This window comes from Chiloscyllium plagiosum, chromosome 7, assembly GCF_004010195.1.
Source record: "Chiloscyllium plagiosum isolate BGI_BamShark_2017 chromosome 7, ASM401019v2, whole genome shotgun sequence".
Classification (NCBI taxonomy): Eukaryota; Metazoa; Chordata; class Chondrichthyes; order Orectolobiformes; family Hemiscylliidae; genus Chiloscyllium; species Chiloscyllium plagiosum.
The window spans coordinates 24840212-24859449 of NC_057716.1; the positions used below are offsets into that span (position 1 = coordinate 24840212).

Below are 19238 nucleotides of genomic sequence, written 5' to 3' on the forward strand. Positions count from 1 at the left end.
GCAACGTGACCTCCCAACTCCTGTACTCAATACTCTGACCAATAAAGGAAAGCATACCAAACGCCTTCTTCACTATCCTACCTACCTGCGACTCCACTTTCAAGAAGCTATGAACCTGCTCTCCAAGGTCTCTTTGTTCAGCAACACTCCCTAGGACCTTAGCATTAAGTGTATAAGTCCTGCTAAGATTTGCGTTCCCAAAATGCAGCATCTCGCATTTAAACTCCATCTGCCCATTGGCCCATCTGATCAAGATCCTGTCGTACTCTGAGGTAACCGTCTTTGCTGTACACTACACCTCCAATTTTGGTGTCATCTGCAAACTTATTAACTAGACCTCCTATGTTCACACCTAAATCATTTATATAAATGATGAAAAGCAGTGGACCCAGCACCGATCCTTGTGGCATTCCACTGGTCACAGGGGCATGGAGACAAATAAGACTGAGATGAAGTTTAAAGTTCTTTTAAAGAACCGTCTGGTTTGTCATTCAATGAGAACATGGCTGTTCTGATCATCTTCAAGTCCACTTTGCTGCCTTTTCCCCATAACCCTTGCTGATTAAAAATCTCTCTCTCCGCCTCAAATATATTGAATGACCCAATCTCACAACCCTCTAAGGTAAACAATTCCACAGATTCACCTCTCCCAGAGAGAAAGAATTCCTCCTCACCTCTGTCTTCTCTCACCTAATGCTGACCAAACATTTCCCCCAAGTGATTCCTATAATGGATGAACTTGAAACCAACTTAAAACAAAGAGCTACCGTGTATGAAATTATCACAAACAACTTTGTGTTGCCTTGAGAGAACAGGCATGTGAAGGTGTAAAGCTCCTGATGGAAGTGTACCCTGACAATGTACATCAACAATGTACCCTCACTGGAGAAATGCAGCACTCTTGAATGTACATCAAAGGAAATTATTCCGATAAAGGAACACCACCATCTGCAAGTTCAATGCCCCCCTGCCCAAACCAGACATCATCTTGATTTGTAATTAAGTCGCCATCCCTTCAGAGTCACTCAGTCAAAATCCTGGAACACCCTTTCAAACAACAGTGTCCCGATACCAAGAAGACTAGTGATTCAAGAAGACAGCTCACCACCACCTTCTCAATGGCAACTAGGGACAAGCAATAAGTCATAGAGGCATACAGCCTGGAAGCAGATCCTTCGGTCCAACCAGTTCACGCTGAACATAATCCCAAACTAAACGAATCCCGTTGTCTGCTCCTGGCCCATAGCCCTCCAAACATTCCTTATTCAAGGACTTATCCAAGTGTCTTTTCAACATTGTAACATATTCACCACTTCCTCTGGAAGTTCATTCCACACTCAAACCACTCTCTGCGCAAAAATGTTAGCCTAGAGAGCTAAGTCTTTTTGAAAATCTCTCTCCTCTCCCCTTGAAAATGTGCCCCCTAGACTTGAAATCCTCCGCCCTATGGAAAAGACAACTACCATTAACCCTCTCTATACCCCTCATGATTTTATGAACCTCTACCAGGTCGCCTCTCAAGCTCCTAGCCTATACAGCCTTTCTTTATAACTCAAACCTTCCATATCTGGCAACATCCTGGTAAATCTCTTCTGAACCCTCTCCAGCTTAATAACATCCTTCCTATAACAGGGTGACCAGCACTGGACACAGTGCTCCAGAACAGACCTCACCAACATCTTGTGTAACCTCAACATGACGTCCTAATTCCTATACTCAAAAGGTCTGAGCAATAAAGGCAAGTGTGCTCAATGCCTTCTTAATCACCCTGTCTACATACGACGCAAATATCAAGGAATTATGTACCTGAACTCCAAAGTCCCCCTGGTCGACAGCACTACCCACGGTCCTACCATTAATTGTACTGGCCCAGTCAGCGACATTCACATTCTATGGTTGACTTTTTTTTTAAGAAATATGCTACCAGGACCTGGATCATCCAAGTGAAGATGCAGTTGGCTCTCCCTCATGTGGAAGCAATACTACGGCTCTTTTGGTGTCTCATAATAACAAACAGCTGGGGTGAAAGGTCATTTTCACGGCTGAATAACATGAAGAATGAACTGCAGCCAACAGTGCTGCAAGGACAGCTGCCTGCAGTCAGCATTACATGTGTGAAACGTAATGAACCACGCAGCTTATCGCTTGAGGGCATCTTCTGTGACTTTGTTGTCCAGAAATCACACATTTTTTTGTTAATTTGGTGCTGCTGTTTTGCTGTTTCCATTTACCAAGTGCTGATATGTATCGTTGCTTTCATTGCTCTAGATTTAAAAAACGCTAATTAAGAAATCATTAAGTAATTGCATTTGAAAATATTTCATAACGCAAACAAGCTTACGGCACGATCTATTTTTCAGTTAGATGTTTAGTTTTTGTTGCACCTTCACCTATGTATAAATCCTAAAAGGCTTTGATATTTTTATCATTGTCCTTTCTGTTAGAATAATGTGCCTTTTTCGGTAATGCTATGGGGTCTGTTAAGCCAATCAAATCCCTTAGTTACCTTAACCTCCATTAGGTCTCTCCTCAGTCTGTTATATTAAGTATCCTCCCTAACACCCTGCCGCACATGCCCCTGAGTAGAAAGGCGAATCCTCTCTGAGGTCTGGTGCCCAAACATTGCAGCTCTCTGACGCGGTTACCCTGAGCATGGTCTGAGAATGTGGGGGATATAATGGCAGTGTTCTTAAGCATTACAACTCTCTTTTTTGCACCGATATTCTTTGGGTTTATTCTCCTCTCCTATTGCAGGCTCTCTCAATGCCTCACAATAAGCCCCACAGTGTCTTCCCCCAGGCCCTACTATTCATGGTTGTAATGGGGGCTGAAGGGTGAGGAGAGAAAGCGGGAACTGTGTTGGGCAATCAGCCATGATCATATGGAATGGAAGAATAGAGTCGGAGGACTTAATTGGCCTACCCCTGCTCCCATTTTGTCTATTTCTACGTTTATGAGTTAATATCTCCTAAAACCACTGGGGATTAATCTGAATCCCCCTCAGCGACAAGATCAATCAATGCCTCCCTTGTTCAATGTCCCCCCACCCTTCCAGATTGCATGGACCTTATCACTCAAAGCCCCTCCAAATCAAAGCTGCATCCATTTCCCCCTCCTCCAGCCTGAAGAGATCCCTCAGTGAGGCTTCTCCAAATCTTCGATTTAGATTAGATTAGATTACATTACATTACAGTGTGGAAACAAGCCCTTCGGCCCAACAAGTCCACACCGACCCGCCGAAGCGCAACCCACCCATACCCCTACATTTACCCCTTACCTAACACTACGGGCAATTTAGCATGGTCAATTCACCTGACCTGCACATCTTTGGACTGTGGGAGGAAACCGGAGCACCCGGAGGAAACCCACGCAGACACAGGGAGAACGTGCAAACTCCACACAGTCAGTCGACTGAGGCGGGAATTGAACCCGGGTCTCTGGCGCTGTGAGGCAGCAGTGCTAACCACTGTGCCACCGTGCCGCCGTACCACGGGTGATTTACCGTTTGAATTTGCACGCCGCAGACTGCTTTCTCCCTTTTGATTAGCCAGAAACGTTGAGAGAAAGCAGAGCCTCTGCAGATTGGATCAGTGCGGGTGAACGAGGCCAAATGCAAAATCTGACGGAAACCATTTTGCTCTGTGTAAGTGAGAGGTTTGCAAACTTACATTTACTCTGCTGCATACAATCTGTCCTCACTTTGGTCAAAAGGGTCATGCCACCTTCTCACTCGTAAAACCAACAATGGTGGGTTTTCCAAGAGAATGTTTGCAAGTAAAAAGGAAAAGTATTGAGAAGCAGAGGGTACACTGAACGACCGTAAAGAAGGGCAACGGTTTTATTGAGGTGAAAGAATCTATTGCTGGAATATATAAAGGTTCATGTTCTGAACTAAAAAAGACGAAATCCTACACCTCACACAGCCAACAATCACAAATTTGCTTTCAGTAGTCATGTCTGAAAACATGGTGGCAATTTCCGTGCACACCCTGATGATACGCAACTCTCTCCCATCACCGCCACTCAGCTTTCTTGGATTTGTCACACTGCTCGTCTGACAAAATGTCCTTCTAATCAAATATTAGAAAGACTGAAGCCATTTCTGCATGGACTGCTTCCTTGCCATTAATTCCCAGCCCCTCCCTGGCCACTATCTCACACTGAACCAGACTTACTGCAACATTTGCATTGTGGCTGTCTGTGAGTAGCATTCCCGACCCCATACACTCTCCATCCCCAAAACCCCTTACTCTGCAATACTGGCGCATCTCGCTTCACAAGGGGAGGCGATGGTCTAGTAGCATTATTGCTGGACTGATAGTCCAGAGATCCAGGTAATGTTCTGAGGATCTGAGTTCAAATCCCGCCATGACAGAATTCAATAGGAATCTGGAATGAAGAGTCCAATGATGATCATGAAACTACCGGCGATTGTCAGGAAAAGCCCATCTAGTTCACTAATGCTCTTTGGGGAAAGAATCTGCCAACCTCACCTGGCCTGGTCTACATGTGGCTGATTCTAAACTACCTGACTGACAATAAACGCTGGCCTAGTCAGCAATGCCCTCATCCTGTGAATGAATTTTAAAAAGACATCTTGCTATAACCTTCATTAATGTCTTTGCAGCCTCTGTTATATATTATTCCTAAGTTTTCTTGGCTGTCCTAACCATCTTTCAAAATACTGCTATCCACCTCCTATATCACACCAAATCCTGCTCACCATTTGTCCTGATACTCCTGAACTCCCCCTTGTCCTCCTGTGCCAAAGCCTCTATGTCCTCTCGAAGTCTACAACCTCTTTCAGCCTTACAACCCTCCAAAATCTCCACATTTCTCCAATTCGACCTTCTTCTGCACACTCCACGCTCCCTTTAATCTACCATGGACGGCTTTAAACTCAAGAAATCCCTACCAAAATCTCTCTGCCTCTATCTCAGCCATTCCTTAAGACTTTAACCAAGATTATTGTCATCTGCACCAATGTCTCCTCTCTTGATCCGGTGCTCATTTTTATCGTATCGTGCGCTTGAAATGCCTTAGAACGTGTGTTACCATCTACAGGGAGGATAAATGGCCATCCTGTTGTGTGAAACAAGCATTCATTCAGCCTCCTCTGTGACCTTGCCAGGTTCAGAGTTCCAGTTGGCAAACATGGATTTACACCTTCTGAGACTGAAGCTGAAACCATGCAAATGCTGCAATAATCTTACCGTCAGAGACAGAAACCTTCAGCTGGCTTCACAGCAAGATCACAGGTGTGATATGACCAAAATCTGCTTCATTATTTTCGATAAGGCCAAAGATCCAGCATGCAGTTAAGTAACTGCAAAGCTAATTATGCATTTTATCGCTTTGATATTTCCTGTTATAACATTATTCTTACTTGATTGCTTCAGAGCACTTTCTGCTTACGTCTACGAAATATGTTTCTAGATATCCTGCAGGCGTTACAGCTATTGTGTCAATAATTTCACCAATTCGCTCTTAACAATCATGGACTCAGCAATTTGGATGCTTTAGACCTTTGAATGTCAGCTGCCTATTTTATGCACAAACTGGGACTAAATTCTACTTTTACTCTCACAACTCAAGATGAGCCTCATCCAACGGAATGCTGAGAAGCTAAGAACTGGGAATTTATTCGCCTGGAATGCCCGGATTATGTTGGAGCGGGCGATAGCAGGTAGAGCCGGCGCCCTCCCTCTGTCGGTTTTCTGCTCAAAATGGCTGCCTGGAGGAAGGTCAGAAACACAACCCATCTCAGTGCAACAACAAAAAACCTCACCTCCACTGCGTCATCACCGAGGGCTGTATTGATTGGCCCCCGGCAATCCAGTGCTACGGGGGTTGGAGACATTTAAGTATGACCGACCCTTCAGCAGACAGCAAATCACTGACAGACTCTGCAGCAGCTACAGAGAGAGAGTTTGCAAGTCTGCACACCAGTGAGACTATTGACCCACACAGCAGACTCCTCACTCTTACTATCTGCCTAACACACCAAGTTTACTCAACCGCCTGGTTCAGTTCCCATCCTTTCAACAGCTAACGGATCAACGGGTCCTTAAGACCAATCAGTTCTGAGCAAGGTTCACTCGACCAGAAACGTTAAGTCGGATTTCTCCTCACAGATGCTGCCAGACCTGCTGAGCTTTTCCAGCAACTCCTGTTTTCATTTCTGATTTACAGCATTCTTTCAGTTCAACAGTACACACTGAGTGCTGGTGATGGAGGGGGGTGAATGTTCATGGATATGGCGCCAATCAAAATGACCGATTTGTCCTGGATGGTGTCAAGCGTCTTGAGTGTTGTTGACACTTAAATGTTGGATATTACAAATAAATATTATAGCACCCCCTCAGTGCTTGGGTTTGTACTCAGGAATCCAGTGTGGGCTCGTACACAAAACTGAGAGCCACCAGTGAGTCCCAGCTTACCCCTGCTCTGCACTGTGCCTTCACTCAAAGGACCACCAGGGAAGTTTATTACATTGATTGAAACCATCCAGGCTGTGTAAGGAACCTGAACTCTCTCACTTACTTTGTCACAGGCATGTTGGCCAACACGGAGAGAGAAAGAGAAAGAGAGAGAGAGAGATGGATTGCTGTTGCGTGCCAATTTATATTGACCCTCTAGCCAGATAACTGCACACCAGGGACACACTGTATAGTTTTAACACTTGACTAATGCCTTTCAGAAGAAACACTAAACCACGGCCCCGTCTGCAGACCTGAAGCATCCCACGTTGTTCCCCCGAAGGAGAGATGGCGAACTCTCCTCACGTCCCACCAAGATTTTGTTCTCTCTCATACTGGCCCACTCCCGTGGTGGAGGTCAGGGCTGCCCCTGAGGTCCAGGGATCACAGATGGGATTGGATGTGGCAGGTTCAGCCGCCCACCATCAGATCCTGGCGGATCCCAACGAAGCACCGCTGGGGCCTGTTGTCGTCTGCGGAAGATGCTTAACATTCCGGGACACTCCGGAACGCTGAGACGACCCCAGCTTCTTCTCTCTCCCCTCTGTCCTCATCGCCAACAACCAATTGGAATGCCCCGTCACCACAGTCGGGACTAGCAAATAAGGTGCCTCTGCCACATCCCTCCTTTCCTCTAAGCCGACTAGACTGAACTCACTCTATGGTGCCCTTGTCCCTGAATTTGCGTCACTCTCTCATTTTCCTCTCCGTCCTTGCCTCCTCAGAGCTGATCTTGTCCACACAGCCTACTTGTAGCTTCCTCCCCTGTATGACCAAGTAACCTCCGATCACTCCACCTCCTTGTCATCCATGTCAGCTGAGATTATGAATGGCTCTCTTTCTCTCTCTCACTCTCGCATGTCAGTGACTATTCCTCCTTCAAAACTGCCCGCATCGCCTCCAAACCCCGCCAATCCCACCCCCCAAAAGCCCACCCCGCCCCAACTCACAGAGTTAAAATAGTAATCCTGGACCCATCAACACATGCAACCTGCCATCCCATCGCAATCTCCCAAGTCCCGGAAAGCACAGTCAGCTGCCAAATCCACTCGTATCTTTCCTGGGAACTCCGAGCAGGATTCTAAGCTCGTACTGGAGAAGTTCTTATAAACGTCTGAAAATTGTATCATATCTGACTATGACAGGGATAAACCGTCTCCCCTCAACCCAGCAGAAGGCGGTGATAGACTGACCTATCCACACACCCTGACCCAACACCACGATGGGACTGTACCGAATCACAGCCAGGGGGTCACACCAACACATAGGCAAGTGCACAAGGAACAGGGCTCAGCCCCTTCACCCTACTCATCCATTCACGAATATTGTGGCAAATCCCACTGCTCCATATTCCTACCTTCCCTATTCTTGCTTATTAAGAATCCAAGTATGTCAGCTTTAGAAAAACATCCAAAGCTTCTAATTCCAGGGCCTTTAGAGGAAGAGCCTTCCAATGACCTTTATCAGTTGAGGTACAGATTATACGAGCAGTGAGGTTACGTTGGAACAGTGCAGCACTTGGGTTAGGCCACAGCTGGAATACTGTGCGCCGCTCTGGGGTCACAGCACTTTTGGAAGGACGTGATTGTGGTGGAGGGGGTTCAGAGGAGGTTCACCAGGCTGTTACCTGGGATGGACCAATTCCGCTTTGGAAATTGGCTGGATACGTTCGGGTCGTTTTCTTTGGAACAGAGAAGATGGGGGGGGGGACTTGATAGACTCAAAACGTGTGGTGCTGGAAAAGTACAGCCAGTCAGGCAACATCCGAGGACAGGATAGTCGGTAGATGTAGGTGGAAGGTAATGGAGAGAGGGTGGAGTGGATAATTGGAAAGGGAGATGAACAGGTGGGACAGCTCAAAAAGGCAGTGCCGAGTTGGAGGGTTAGATCTGGGATAAGGCGGCAGGAAGGGAGGTGAGGATAATGGTGAAATTGACATTGGTCCCGTGTGGTTGGAGGCCAAGGGGGAAGATGAGGTGTTCTTCCTCCAGGTGTCAGATGGCTTGGATTTGGTGGTGGAAGAAACCCAGGAGTTGCATGTTCTTGACGGAGTGGGAGGGGGGGGGTTGAAGTGGTCGGCCACAGGGCAATGGGGTTGTTTAGTGTGTGTATCATGTAGATGCTCTCAGAAATGTTCCACAAGTTGGCATCCTGTCTCCCCAATGTAGAGGAGACCACATCGGGGGCAGCGGACACAGTAGATGAGGTGTTTGGACGTGCAGCACTACGCCACACTTTTTGACTCTCATCTCCAGCATGTGCAGTCCTCACTTTCTCCAAAGGGGCTTGATTATGAGAGGCAGAGACATGAATAGAAAGTAGCTGTTCCCCATTGTCGAAAGGTCAGTAAACAGGGGGCATAAATTTAAGGTGAAATGCAGGAGGTTTGGAGGGGATCTGAAGGGAAATGTTTTCGCCTAGAGGGTGGTGAGGATCTGGAATGCACTGCCTGGGTGGGCAATTAAGGTGGGAAACCTCACAACCTTTAAAAAGTACTTAGATGAACACCTAAAATGTCAAAGCATTAAAGATACGGACCTGGAAAGTGGGTCTAGTGTAAATTTAGCGTTGCTTTGGCATTACAGGCCTGATGGGCTGAAGGGTCTCTTCTGTACTGTGCAATTCTATAAAGACCCGTATCCTTCTGTGAAGAAAGATTTACTGTCCCATGCAAAAACTTCTCTTCCCGTTCTGTCACCGCTGGTGACCCCACCCCACCTACTGCCATCGTCCAAAAACTTGCTTACTTTCAGATCCATGACGTTGCCTGACCCCGTCACTGCCTTAGAAACAACAAAAAAAGCTGCAGATGCTGGAATCCAAGGTAGACAGGCAGGAGGCTGGAAGAACACGGCAAGTCAGGCAGCAACAGGAGGTGGAGTAGTCAACGTTTCCATTGTAACCCTTCTTCAGGAGTTCTGCCTTAGCCCCTCTGCTGCTGAGGTCCTCATGCGGCCTCCGTTACCTCTAGCCCTGAATAATCCGGCACAGTCCTGACCAGTCTCCTTCATTTCATCCTCTGTAAATTTGAGGTCATCCGAAACTCTGGTGGCTCCTCACATTCACCCATCACCACTATGTTCACGGCCCTACGCTGGTTGCCAGGTAAGCAGTGCATCAACTTATCAACACCCACCCTTGTTTTTAAAAGCCTGTCACCTCACCCCTCTCTAGTTCTGTAAATCTCCCCCAGCACCAGAAACTTTTAAAAAAAATCTGAGCTCATTTAATTCCAGCCTCTGGAGCCTCCCCAATATTAATCACTTTGCTGTTGGTGATTGTGAATTAGGCCCTAAACTATAGAACATCCTCCCTAAACCTTGAAGGTGCTCCTTAATCCTACCACTTTGGTTAGGCTTCTGGCTTTCTTAAAGTGACAGATATATGGCTCAGGCTCATACGTCACCTTTTGCTTTGGATCTGAGAAGCCCTTTGAAACGATTTCTTACTTTAAGAGGCGCTATATAAATGCAAGCTGTTGTCACACCGCACCCTGGACCATATTTATCCCTTGGAGAAAGTGAGGACTGCAGATGCTGGAGATCAGAGTTGAGACTGGGGTGCTGGAAAAGCACAGCAGGTCAGGCAGCATCTGAAGAGCAGGAGAGTCAACGTTTGAAGCGTAAGTTCTTCAACAGGAAATATGATCAACATTACAAAAAAACAGGTCAACCGGTAATTCATCGCTTTGCTGTTGGTGGAATAGGACAAAGAACAATACAGCAAAGGAACAGGCCCTTCGGCCCTTCACGCTTGTACCCCACATTTTACTCTTCCATGCTAAAACTGTCTTCACTTACAGGATCCGTACCCCTCTATTCCCTTCCTATTCATGTATTCGTCCAGATGGTTCTTGAATGCTGCTATTGTGCCTGCTCCCACCATCGTCTCTGGCAACACATTCCTGGCACTCACCACCCTTCATGTGGTGTCTCACACATCTATTTTAAACCTCCCTCCCTCGCACTTTGAACCTGTGTACCCTAGCAATTGACCCCTCCACCCTGAGAAAAAGACTTATACTTACCCAAACCTTATACTTACCACTCTGCCAATAACTGTGTAATTTCTACCTGTACTTGACCTTTCAAAATGCATCACTTCACAGTTGTCCAGCTTAAACTCCATCTGCCATTTATCTGCCCAAGCCTCCAACTGATCTGTATCCTGCTGTGTCCTCTCCTCACTATCCGCAACTCCAATAGTCTTTGTATCGTCCACAACCGTACCAATTAGACCAGCCATGTTTTCCTCCAAATCATTTCTGTAGACCATGAACAGCAGAGGTCCCAGCACTGATCTCTGTGGAACATCGTTACTCACAACCCTCCATTCGGAAAAGCATCTTCCTACTGTTACCCTCTAACAATGAAGCCAGTTCTGTCTCCATCTTGCCAGCTCACCCCGATACCGTGAGACTTCATCTTTTGCACCAGTCATAGAGCTTGTCAAAGGCTTTACTGAAGGCCATGTCAACAACAACAGCCACCTTTCCCTCAACAATCATCTTCATCACCTCCTTAAAAAATTCAATCAAGTTAGTGAGGTACGACCCCCCCCTGCACAAAACCATGCTGTCTATCTGATGGCTAATAAGTCCACTTGCTTCTAAACGTTTAAAGATCTTGCCCCGGAGAATTTTTTCCAATAATTTTCCTACTACCAACAGGAGACTCACAGATCCTGTATTTTCCAGGATTACCCCTGCTACCCTTCTTAAACAATGGGATCTTCCTATGTAGAAATTGCACATTGCGTTTCCAACATCATGGTAGTGACTGGACTTCAAAAGTACTTCATCGGCCATAATGCATTTTGGACTTTCCTGATAGCCTCAAAAGCAATAAATTAAAGCAAGTGCAGATGCAGAGCAGATCCAGTACAATGTGGATAAATGTGGGGTTATCCACTCTGGTAGCAAAAACAGGAAGGCAGTTTATTATCTGAATGGCAATAGAAACCTAACAGGACTAGACAGGGGAAATGCAGGAAGGATGTCCTCAATGACTAGAGAGAGCAGAACCAAGGGTCACAGTCTAAGGATTTAGGACTCAGATGAGGAGAAATGTCTTCACCCAGAGAGTGGTGGGCCTGTGGAATGCTCTACCACAGAAAGCAGTTGAGGACAAAACATTGAATATTTTCAAGGTTTTACATACAATCCTTAGAACTAAAGAATCAAAGGGTATAGGGGAAAGCAGGATCAGGGTACAGAGTTGGGTGGTCACAAGTGGCGGAACAGGCTCAAGGGCGTACACCAACTCCTACTTTCCATTTATCTACGTTTCTAAGTCTTTAAGTAAAATCTAGGATTCTATAACCTGTTATCAACTCTCAATTGTAAATTTATACACTATTCCTTCCGCAAATATTCATCCTAAGTGCAAGAAGCATTCTTATGTACCTCCTTGCCCTCAGTTTTCACTCCCACTTGCGATCGTGAGGTCACACAGCACGACAGCTGCCTAGAAACAATTCCCAAGTAGAGAGTCATCCATGAGTCAGCTCAGACATTAATTGTGAGAAATGTGTTCAGCTGCAACAACCAAATTTGACCCTAGCCTCACCCGAAAATCACATTTTCCAACAGCACAAAGCAGTGTGAGGACTTTTTACCGAGCTCCTTAACTTCAGGTGATGAGGTGGGGGGGAGTTGGGGAGAACTGCAGCAAACCTCTATGCTCTTCCCTCAGTCAGAGTGGTTTGTTCAACATGGATGTAAGGATCAAACCCAGCTCAGCTCCTGGCTCCCTGTCGGCCAGTGGTGAGGCTTTGTTAACTCTAGTAATTGTACCGAACCTCCTCACTCACTCCGGGTGTCTTAAGTTCCATTCTGGGCATGACATATTAGGAAGTACATCAGAGAGTTGAAGTGGGTGTAGAGGAGATTTACCACAACGGTTACGGAGATGAGTAAAGGAGGTTGAAGGGAGACTTAATACAGCTATGCTGGAGGCAGCACAGTGGCTCAGTGCTTAGCATTGCTGCTTTACAGTGCCAGGGACATGGGTTCGATTTCACCCTTGGGCGACTGTGTGAAGTTTGCACGTTCTCTCCATCTCTGAGTGGGTTTCCTCCCACAGTCCAAAGATGTGCAAGTTAGGAGGATTGGCCGTGCCAAACTGCCTACAGTGTCCAGGCTAGATGGATTGGCCATGAGGAAATGCAGTGTTATAGGGTAGGAGGGTGAGATGCTATTCGGAGGGGTGGTGTGGACTTGGTGGGCCAAATGGCCTGCTTCCACATTGTGGGGAACCTAGGAGAAACAAAAAATTATGACCATACTCAGTAAGGTAGGGAAAGCAAAACAACTAGGAACAGAGATTCAAGGACATGGAGGGGATGTAAGGAAGAGCTCCTTTTGGGCAGCAGATGGGAAAGACTTGGAACTTGAACTGCCTACAGTGATGGAAGCAGGGATAGTGAAAGATTTCAAAAAGGAGAATGAAGCCACAAACTTCAGCACAGCAAAGGAAGAGTCAGGGGAGGTTGTGAACGGGGTGAATTGGATTGCTTTACAACATGGGCTCATTGGGCCAAATGGCCTCCTCCTGCAGTTGATGGGATGAACAGCAGCAAGGATGAGGGACGTCGGCTACTTGGGAGTGACTGGATCACCAAGGGCCGATCCCATTTGAGCTGAGAAGCTTAAGGAAAGATTTCGCGGAGGTTTTCAAAATTAGGAATGGTTTCAATGGACTGCTTTCAACTGTGGTTGGTGTGTCAATGGCCAGATGGCACGGATTTAAGCCATTTGACCGAAGATCAAAGGAGTAAATGCAGGAGACTGTGGAGTAAACCGAGCAGTTATTCCGATCAGGAATGCACAGTCTCATAGGATAGTGGGATTTGGAATTTCATTTAACCCATAATGTGAAATTTACAGGATAAAAAGAAAAGAGTAGAGAATGTTTTCAAAGAGCTAGCACAGATACTAATCTAACAAAAAAACACGAAGTTAAGTGATTGAAAAGCTGTTGATCTTTTGATCAGGGTTTGGTTTCAGTGGATGGAGAGTTCTATGTAACTGAACTGAGCCGGAGATGGTTTGATCCTTTGAAATCTCATATGATCGGGAAACAGTGTCATCAAATGGGCTCCTGACATTACAGAAGCAAGCACAGTGGAAGGAACCTGGGCGTATGGAAGTCAATTTCCAACTCTGACTTCCCATTGCTTTAGAAGGGGCAGGGATGTGGGGTTCAGGGTTATCAGAGCAGCTCATTGAATGGCAGGGGCGGACTCGGGCTGAACGGCCGATTCTTGCTCCGACCACTTATGGCTGAAAACGTACGTCTTTCTGATCGACCCCTGGGGAAGCCATTCCTTCACAGGAAAGAAAGCCCGGTACTTGCCAATCCGCGCAACCAGGGAAAGCTCAACTGGAGAAAATCAGAGGCCGACATCTGACTTTGTCAGTCAGCGGGAGGTAAACCTGGAGAAAACAGGAATTGGCTCAAAGCTTTGGGTCTGGACCTATTTGGGAGTAAACAAGAAAACCAATATAGCCCATTGGAATCAGATCCCAACAGACAGAAAATTAGGCATATTTCAATCCTTCATACAAAGGGGATGAATCAGAAGCTATTTGGTCAGCAATGGGACTGAATCAAAATTGTAAATATGATGACAAGTACTGAATGTAAATGACAATCTGCCAATAAATAACTCATATGAACACTCCTAAATATCATTAACTAGAATTATGAAAATTATAATTCAGCTGGACAGCTCTATGATTCTATGTAGTGTCCCAATGCCCTAACTGCAACATCGCAGTAAACTATTGATGCTATTGCTACAAATATGGCTCTAAGCATAATGCACCATGAACATAACGGATGCTGTCACAATTTTTTCAGCCTCATGCAGGAACTAGAGATGGCTAGTCAGTCACCCTTTCAGTAGATCATGGCTGATTGTCATCTTAATATCATCCACCTGCCTTCGATTCCACATTTTTAATATTTTTATCCAGCAAAAATTTATTCTAAACATGAAAAATTGCAATCGATGTTCAGATGCACTTTTGTACAGAAGAAAATCTGACTTGCACTGTCCTTCTCAGTGGCCTTGTTTGAATAGGATTTGTCCCGCATTGGCAACAGTCAACAGAGATGGTGAAAAAAGCACGAGGGACTGTGTTAGGCTGAATAGGGAGGGGCTGTTCCCATTAGTAAGAAGCTTGGCAACCATTTGGGATGGCATGGTAACACAGTGGCTAGCACTGCTGCCTCACAGCGGGTTCGATTCCACTCTTGGGCAACTATCTGTGTAGAATTTGCACGTTCTCCCCGTGTCTGTGTGTGTTTCCTCCGGGTGCTCCGGTTTCCTTCTGCAGTGCAATGATGTGCAGGTTCGGTGGCTTGGCCATGCTAAATTGTCCATAGTGTCCAAGGATGTGCAGGCTCGGTGGGTTAGCTATAGGAAGTGTAAGGGTGTGGGCTGAATGGCCTGCTTCCGCACTGCAGGGATTCTATGATCCAAAGGACACAGATTTCAGATAACATGATAAAGAACCAGGAGGACAGATGAGATTTTTTCTTTGCTCTGCAAGCTACTGCTATCTGGATTACACTATCCGAAAGGGCAGTGGAAGGTGGATTCAATGGTGGTTTTTAAAAGGGGATCAAGTAAATACTTGATGCAGAAGAAATGGAGCTATGGAGAAAGCACAGGAATGCAATTAATTGGATAAATCTCCAGCAGCCAGCATGGTCACAGTGGGATGAATGGCCTCCTTTTCTGCAGCAAGATTCTATGAAGGATCCAAACCCAAGTCAATGGTGCAGTACTGTACTGGGGGGAAGCTAGAATGTTTAGCGGTGTCAACTTTCAAACTTGACATTAAAAGGTGGCCCCTTCCATCTCTGAGGTGACGGGTGGCAAATCGCAAAGCTTTACCTAAAGAATTAGGGATGTCAGCTCAGTGTCCCGGCTAACATTTAGCCCTCAACCCGCATTATCAGAAACAGATTATCAAATCATCATGTGTGCGTTGCCGTTTGGGCGAGCTTGCTGTGAGCTTTACTAGAACTGGGTTCCCAGCATAGCAACAGGGCCAACTCCAGAACAGTTCCGTTGATGGTCAAGCGCCTCATGATGTCGTATTATCATGAAAAGCACTTCATAAGTTCAAGTCTTTCTGGCAATCACAGCCATCCCCTCACCAGAAGGTCATACACAGCCACTTTACAGAGGATCATCAGAAAGCAATACTGAGTAGAAAATGGAGTGAATTTGCTTTCCCCCCAATACCATTGATTCAACTACAGCATCCTAACAGGCTGGCCTTTCTGGTTTACTCCAACTCAGGATGTGGGTCATTTTGGTCTTATCACACGATAGAACCCGTATACCTCAGCAAGTCTTGTTTAGTTTGCTGTCACAATCTGGCTCCCGTTCTGGCAAACCCTGCAATTTAAACATTCTCATCCTTTTAATTAAATTCCATCAGTTCAGCACCTCTGTCTACCTCTGCAACCTTCACCAGCCCCACAATGGTGGCAGATCTTCTGCATATCTGTAATGTTGGCCTTACATATCCCTTCACTCCACCAGTAGCAGCCAGCTAAGTCCTGCATACTGGAATTCACTTCCAAAACTGCTCCACTTCTTTCTCTCTGTCTCTATCTCTCCCTTTATAGAGTCATACAACACGGAAACAGACCCTTCGGTCCAACCAGTCAACGCCGATCATGTTCCCAAACTAAATTAGTCCCATCTGCCTGGGTTTGGCCTATATCACTTCAAACCCTTCCTATTCATGTACTGATCCAAACATATTTTAAACATTATAATCCCATTGTGAAATGGGTACCATCCCGCTATCAGGGTAGGAACCTGGAAATATTTGTGACTGACAAGGGGGTACTGCAGAATATTTAGGAATTGACTGAAAAATCCACTTTGACTGCACTTCACGGATTCCACTCACTAACCACCCACTGTGTAAAAAAAGTTGCCCCAATGGCCTTCTTAAATCTTTCTCCTCTCACCTTAAAAATATGACCCCTACTTTTGAATTCCCTCACCCTGGGGGGGTGCAACACTTGTCATTCACTTTATCAAAGCCCCACATGATTTGTTAATCTCAATCTCCTATGGTCCAGTGAAAAAAGGGATCATCCATTTTAACGGCTCCCTCCATGACTCAGTGTTATACACACATTTGAAATGCCTCAGCACATTTTGCTGATAGCACCTCTTTCTTTGTTCTTTCCTGGGATGTAGACATCACCACAAAGGCAAGCATTTGTTATCCATCCCCTAACTTTCCTTGAACCAAGTGGTTTTGCTCGGGTCTATGCTGAGGGAAGTTAAGAGCCGTGGGCCTGGAGTCACATGTACTCCAGAGAAGGCAAGAGCAGATTTCCTTTCCTCAAGAACATGAGTGAATCAGATGGGTTTGACAATAATCAATTCTCGTTATTAAGACTGGCTTTCATTGAATCATAGAATCATGCAGTAGTGACCCTTCAGCCTACTGAGTCTGGACTGACAAAGATCTACTCTAAATCTGCACTAAGCCCATGGCCCAGAATGCTTCAAGTGTTTATCCAAGTACTTTTTAAAAGTTATGAGATTTTTCTGCCCCAACTACCCTCCCAGGCAGTACACTCCAGACCCCCACCAGTCTCTGGTGAAAACAATTTCCTCAAATCCCCTCCAAAACTCCTGTTCACAGAATCATAGAGTTATACAAAGCGGCTTTCACCTGAAAATGAATCCCCTCGTTATTGACTCTTCAACTTGGGGGAAACTCTCGAAATTTGCTTTTCAATTTCAGAGTTTGCTATTAATTGAATTTATTAATGAACGGAACTTTAAATTCCACCAGCATTGCCATTCTGTGATTGCACAGCCCCTGGGTGTCGAGATTTGACTCCAGTGGTGTTGCCATCACAGTACTCGAGACCCAATATAAAATGCAAGGCATCCCTTGCCTAACCAATAGTTCAGTAAGCACGGCTGGTCAGGCAGCATCCGAGGAGCAGGAGAGTCGTCTTTTAAAACAATGTTCCTGATGAAGCGCTTATGCTCGAAACGTTGACTCTCCTGCCCCTCGGATGCTGCCTGACCGACTGTGTTTTTCCAGCGCCACACGTTTTGACTCTGATCTCCAGCACTCGCTTTCTCCCAATAGCTCAATAAGCTGGTGTTTTAATGTCTAAATTAACTCCTGGCTGGAACAGAATTGCAGTTGCTGTTCTCACAAAGGAAGCAACGCAATTCTGGTGAAGGGTTAAACAATCAGAGTATAATATCAGAAGTTGGAACAGAACAGCAAGAGATAAATGCTGCATATACCAGGGGGGTCTTGGACGCTTGGAGTCTGAGTACAACTGCATGATCAGTCTCTAGTTCTGGAGGCATTCTTTATTCTAAACACAACCATCTGGATGGTGGGAGCCCCACCGCGCCCAGTGGGGGGGTCTAGGGAAGTTGGATGTCTTGCTCTCTCTGCTATCCTTACCTGATGGTGTTTCTGCTGGTTCCTGGCTTTGGTATCCAGGATGTGATAAGTGCTCTCATTGTCGTCGTGCACGTAATAGATCAAGCGTAAAGGCCACGTTATCTCCTGCTGACTCGGACTGCTGCTCTGGTTCAACGCTGCACCAGCATCAGCTGCCAATGGCTCTCCATCAGCACCGCTCAACTGCAGACCTGCTTGCAACAAGCAGGAGAGATGGAAGAGAGAACAGAGAGAGAGAGAGAGAGAAAGGCGTTTTCACTTCGCTTGGTCACGCAATTGCAGAGAAAGAAATGCTGAATAAACAAGACCACTGAGCATCTTGCTTCTGCATGCGATAAATCAATTGCAGCGGGGGGGGGGGGGGGGGCGCAAAAAAAAAAGCCCTCATGTTTACAGAGCAATTTCAGAGCGTGTTGCTAGGGGGACGACTACCCCTTGTTTTACCAGACAATTTCATCTGTCGCCCCCCTCCCCTACTGCCCACCAACCCCCAAGAAACCCAAAATGCTGCAGACGCGCAGAAAAAGCTGCGCTTGACGGGGAATCGCATTTAAAAACAAAACCATGAACACTTCTCCCGACACGTTCTGCGTCGGAGCAGCACCCTCTGCCTATCTGCAATGCTATTGCTCTGATCCCAGTGCAACACTCAGCCAGCGCTGCACAGAGCTCCCACATTAGTCATTCCGCGCTGCATTTCCCTATCGCTATCCCAATGCCCAAAAGCATTTGCACAAGATTTCCCCTTCCATCCCATCCTTACATACCCGCTGCACCAAAAGGCTGGAGGCTGGAGCACAGGATCAGAGACAAAAAACAGCAACACCCGGGAAGATTCATGATTCATATTTGTCTCCTTGCTGGCCCTGGCTGGTTAATTCCTTCCTCCACCGTCTGCTTCCTTCTTTCCCTACTCGCGGAGGTGTGGGTGCGTGGAATCGGATGCCATCTCTCTCTCTAGTTCCCTCCTTTCTCCTTTCCGTCTCTCGCTCCCTCTGTCTCAGGCATGCCGAGCTGTGGACATCTTCACTGAGGCAGGTGCCGCACCTGCGCACTCCGGATCCCTCCCAGCTCCCAGTCAGTCAAGCCTGGGCTCCACCAATGCACCAGCATATGAGCTGTGCTGTCATTTTTATGCTGAATTGTCACTGAGCGGATCAAGCTAATTCGTTTATTTATAATTGATTGCAGAAAATATTATCAGGCAGTATACATTAGTGAGACTTTAATTATGCTACATTCTTTTGGAGGGCTACATACTTCTGTATGCAGTAGAAAAGCAA

General features: G+C 46.2%; 1 protein-coding gene across 7 annotated transcripts in view; it reads right to left on the reverse strand.

Annotated features, from left to right (window-relative positions):
• Nucleotides 1–19032, reverse strand: part of LOC122551418 (disintegrin and metalloproteinase domain-containing protein 23-like) — a 153935-nt gene extending 134903 nt beyond the window's left edge. For 5 of the 7 annotated variants that reach the window (XM_043693275.1, XM_043693274.1, XM_043693280.1 and 2 more), the window contains exons 1-2: nucleotides 18723–19032; nucleotides 17956–18146 (exon numbers count right to left, since the gene is read on the reverse strand). In XM_043693275.1, coding sequence (XP_043549210.1) covers nucleotides 17956–18146; nucleotides 18723–18795 — 264 coding nt within the window. In that variant the 5' untranslated portion in view covers nucleotides 18796–19032. The remainder of the gene's footprint in view (nucleotides 1–17955; nucleotides 18147–18722) is intronic. The other 2 variants (XM_043693276.1, XM_043693281.1) reach the window with 1 other exon arrangement.
• Between the last annotated feature and the right edge of the window lie 206 nt (nucleotides 19033–19238).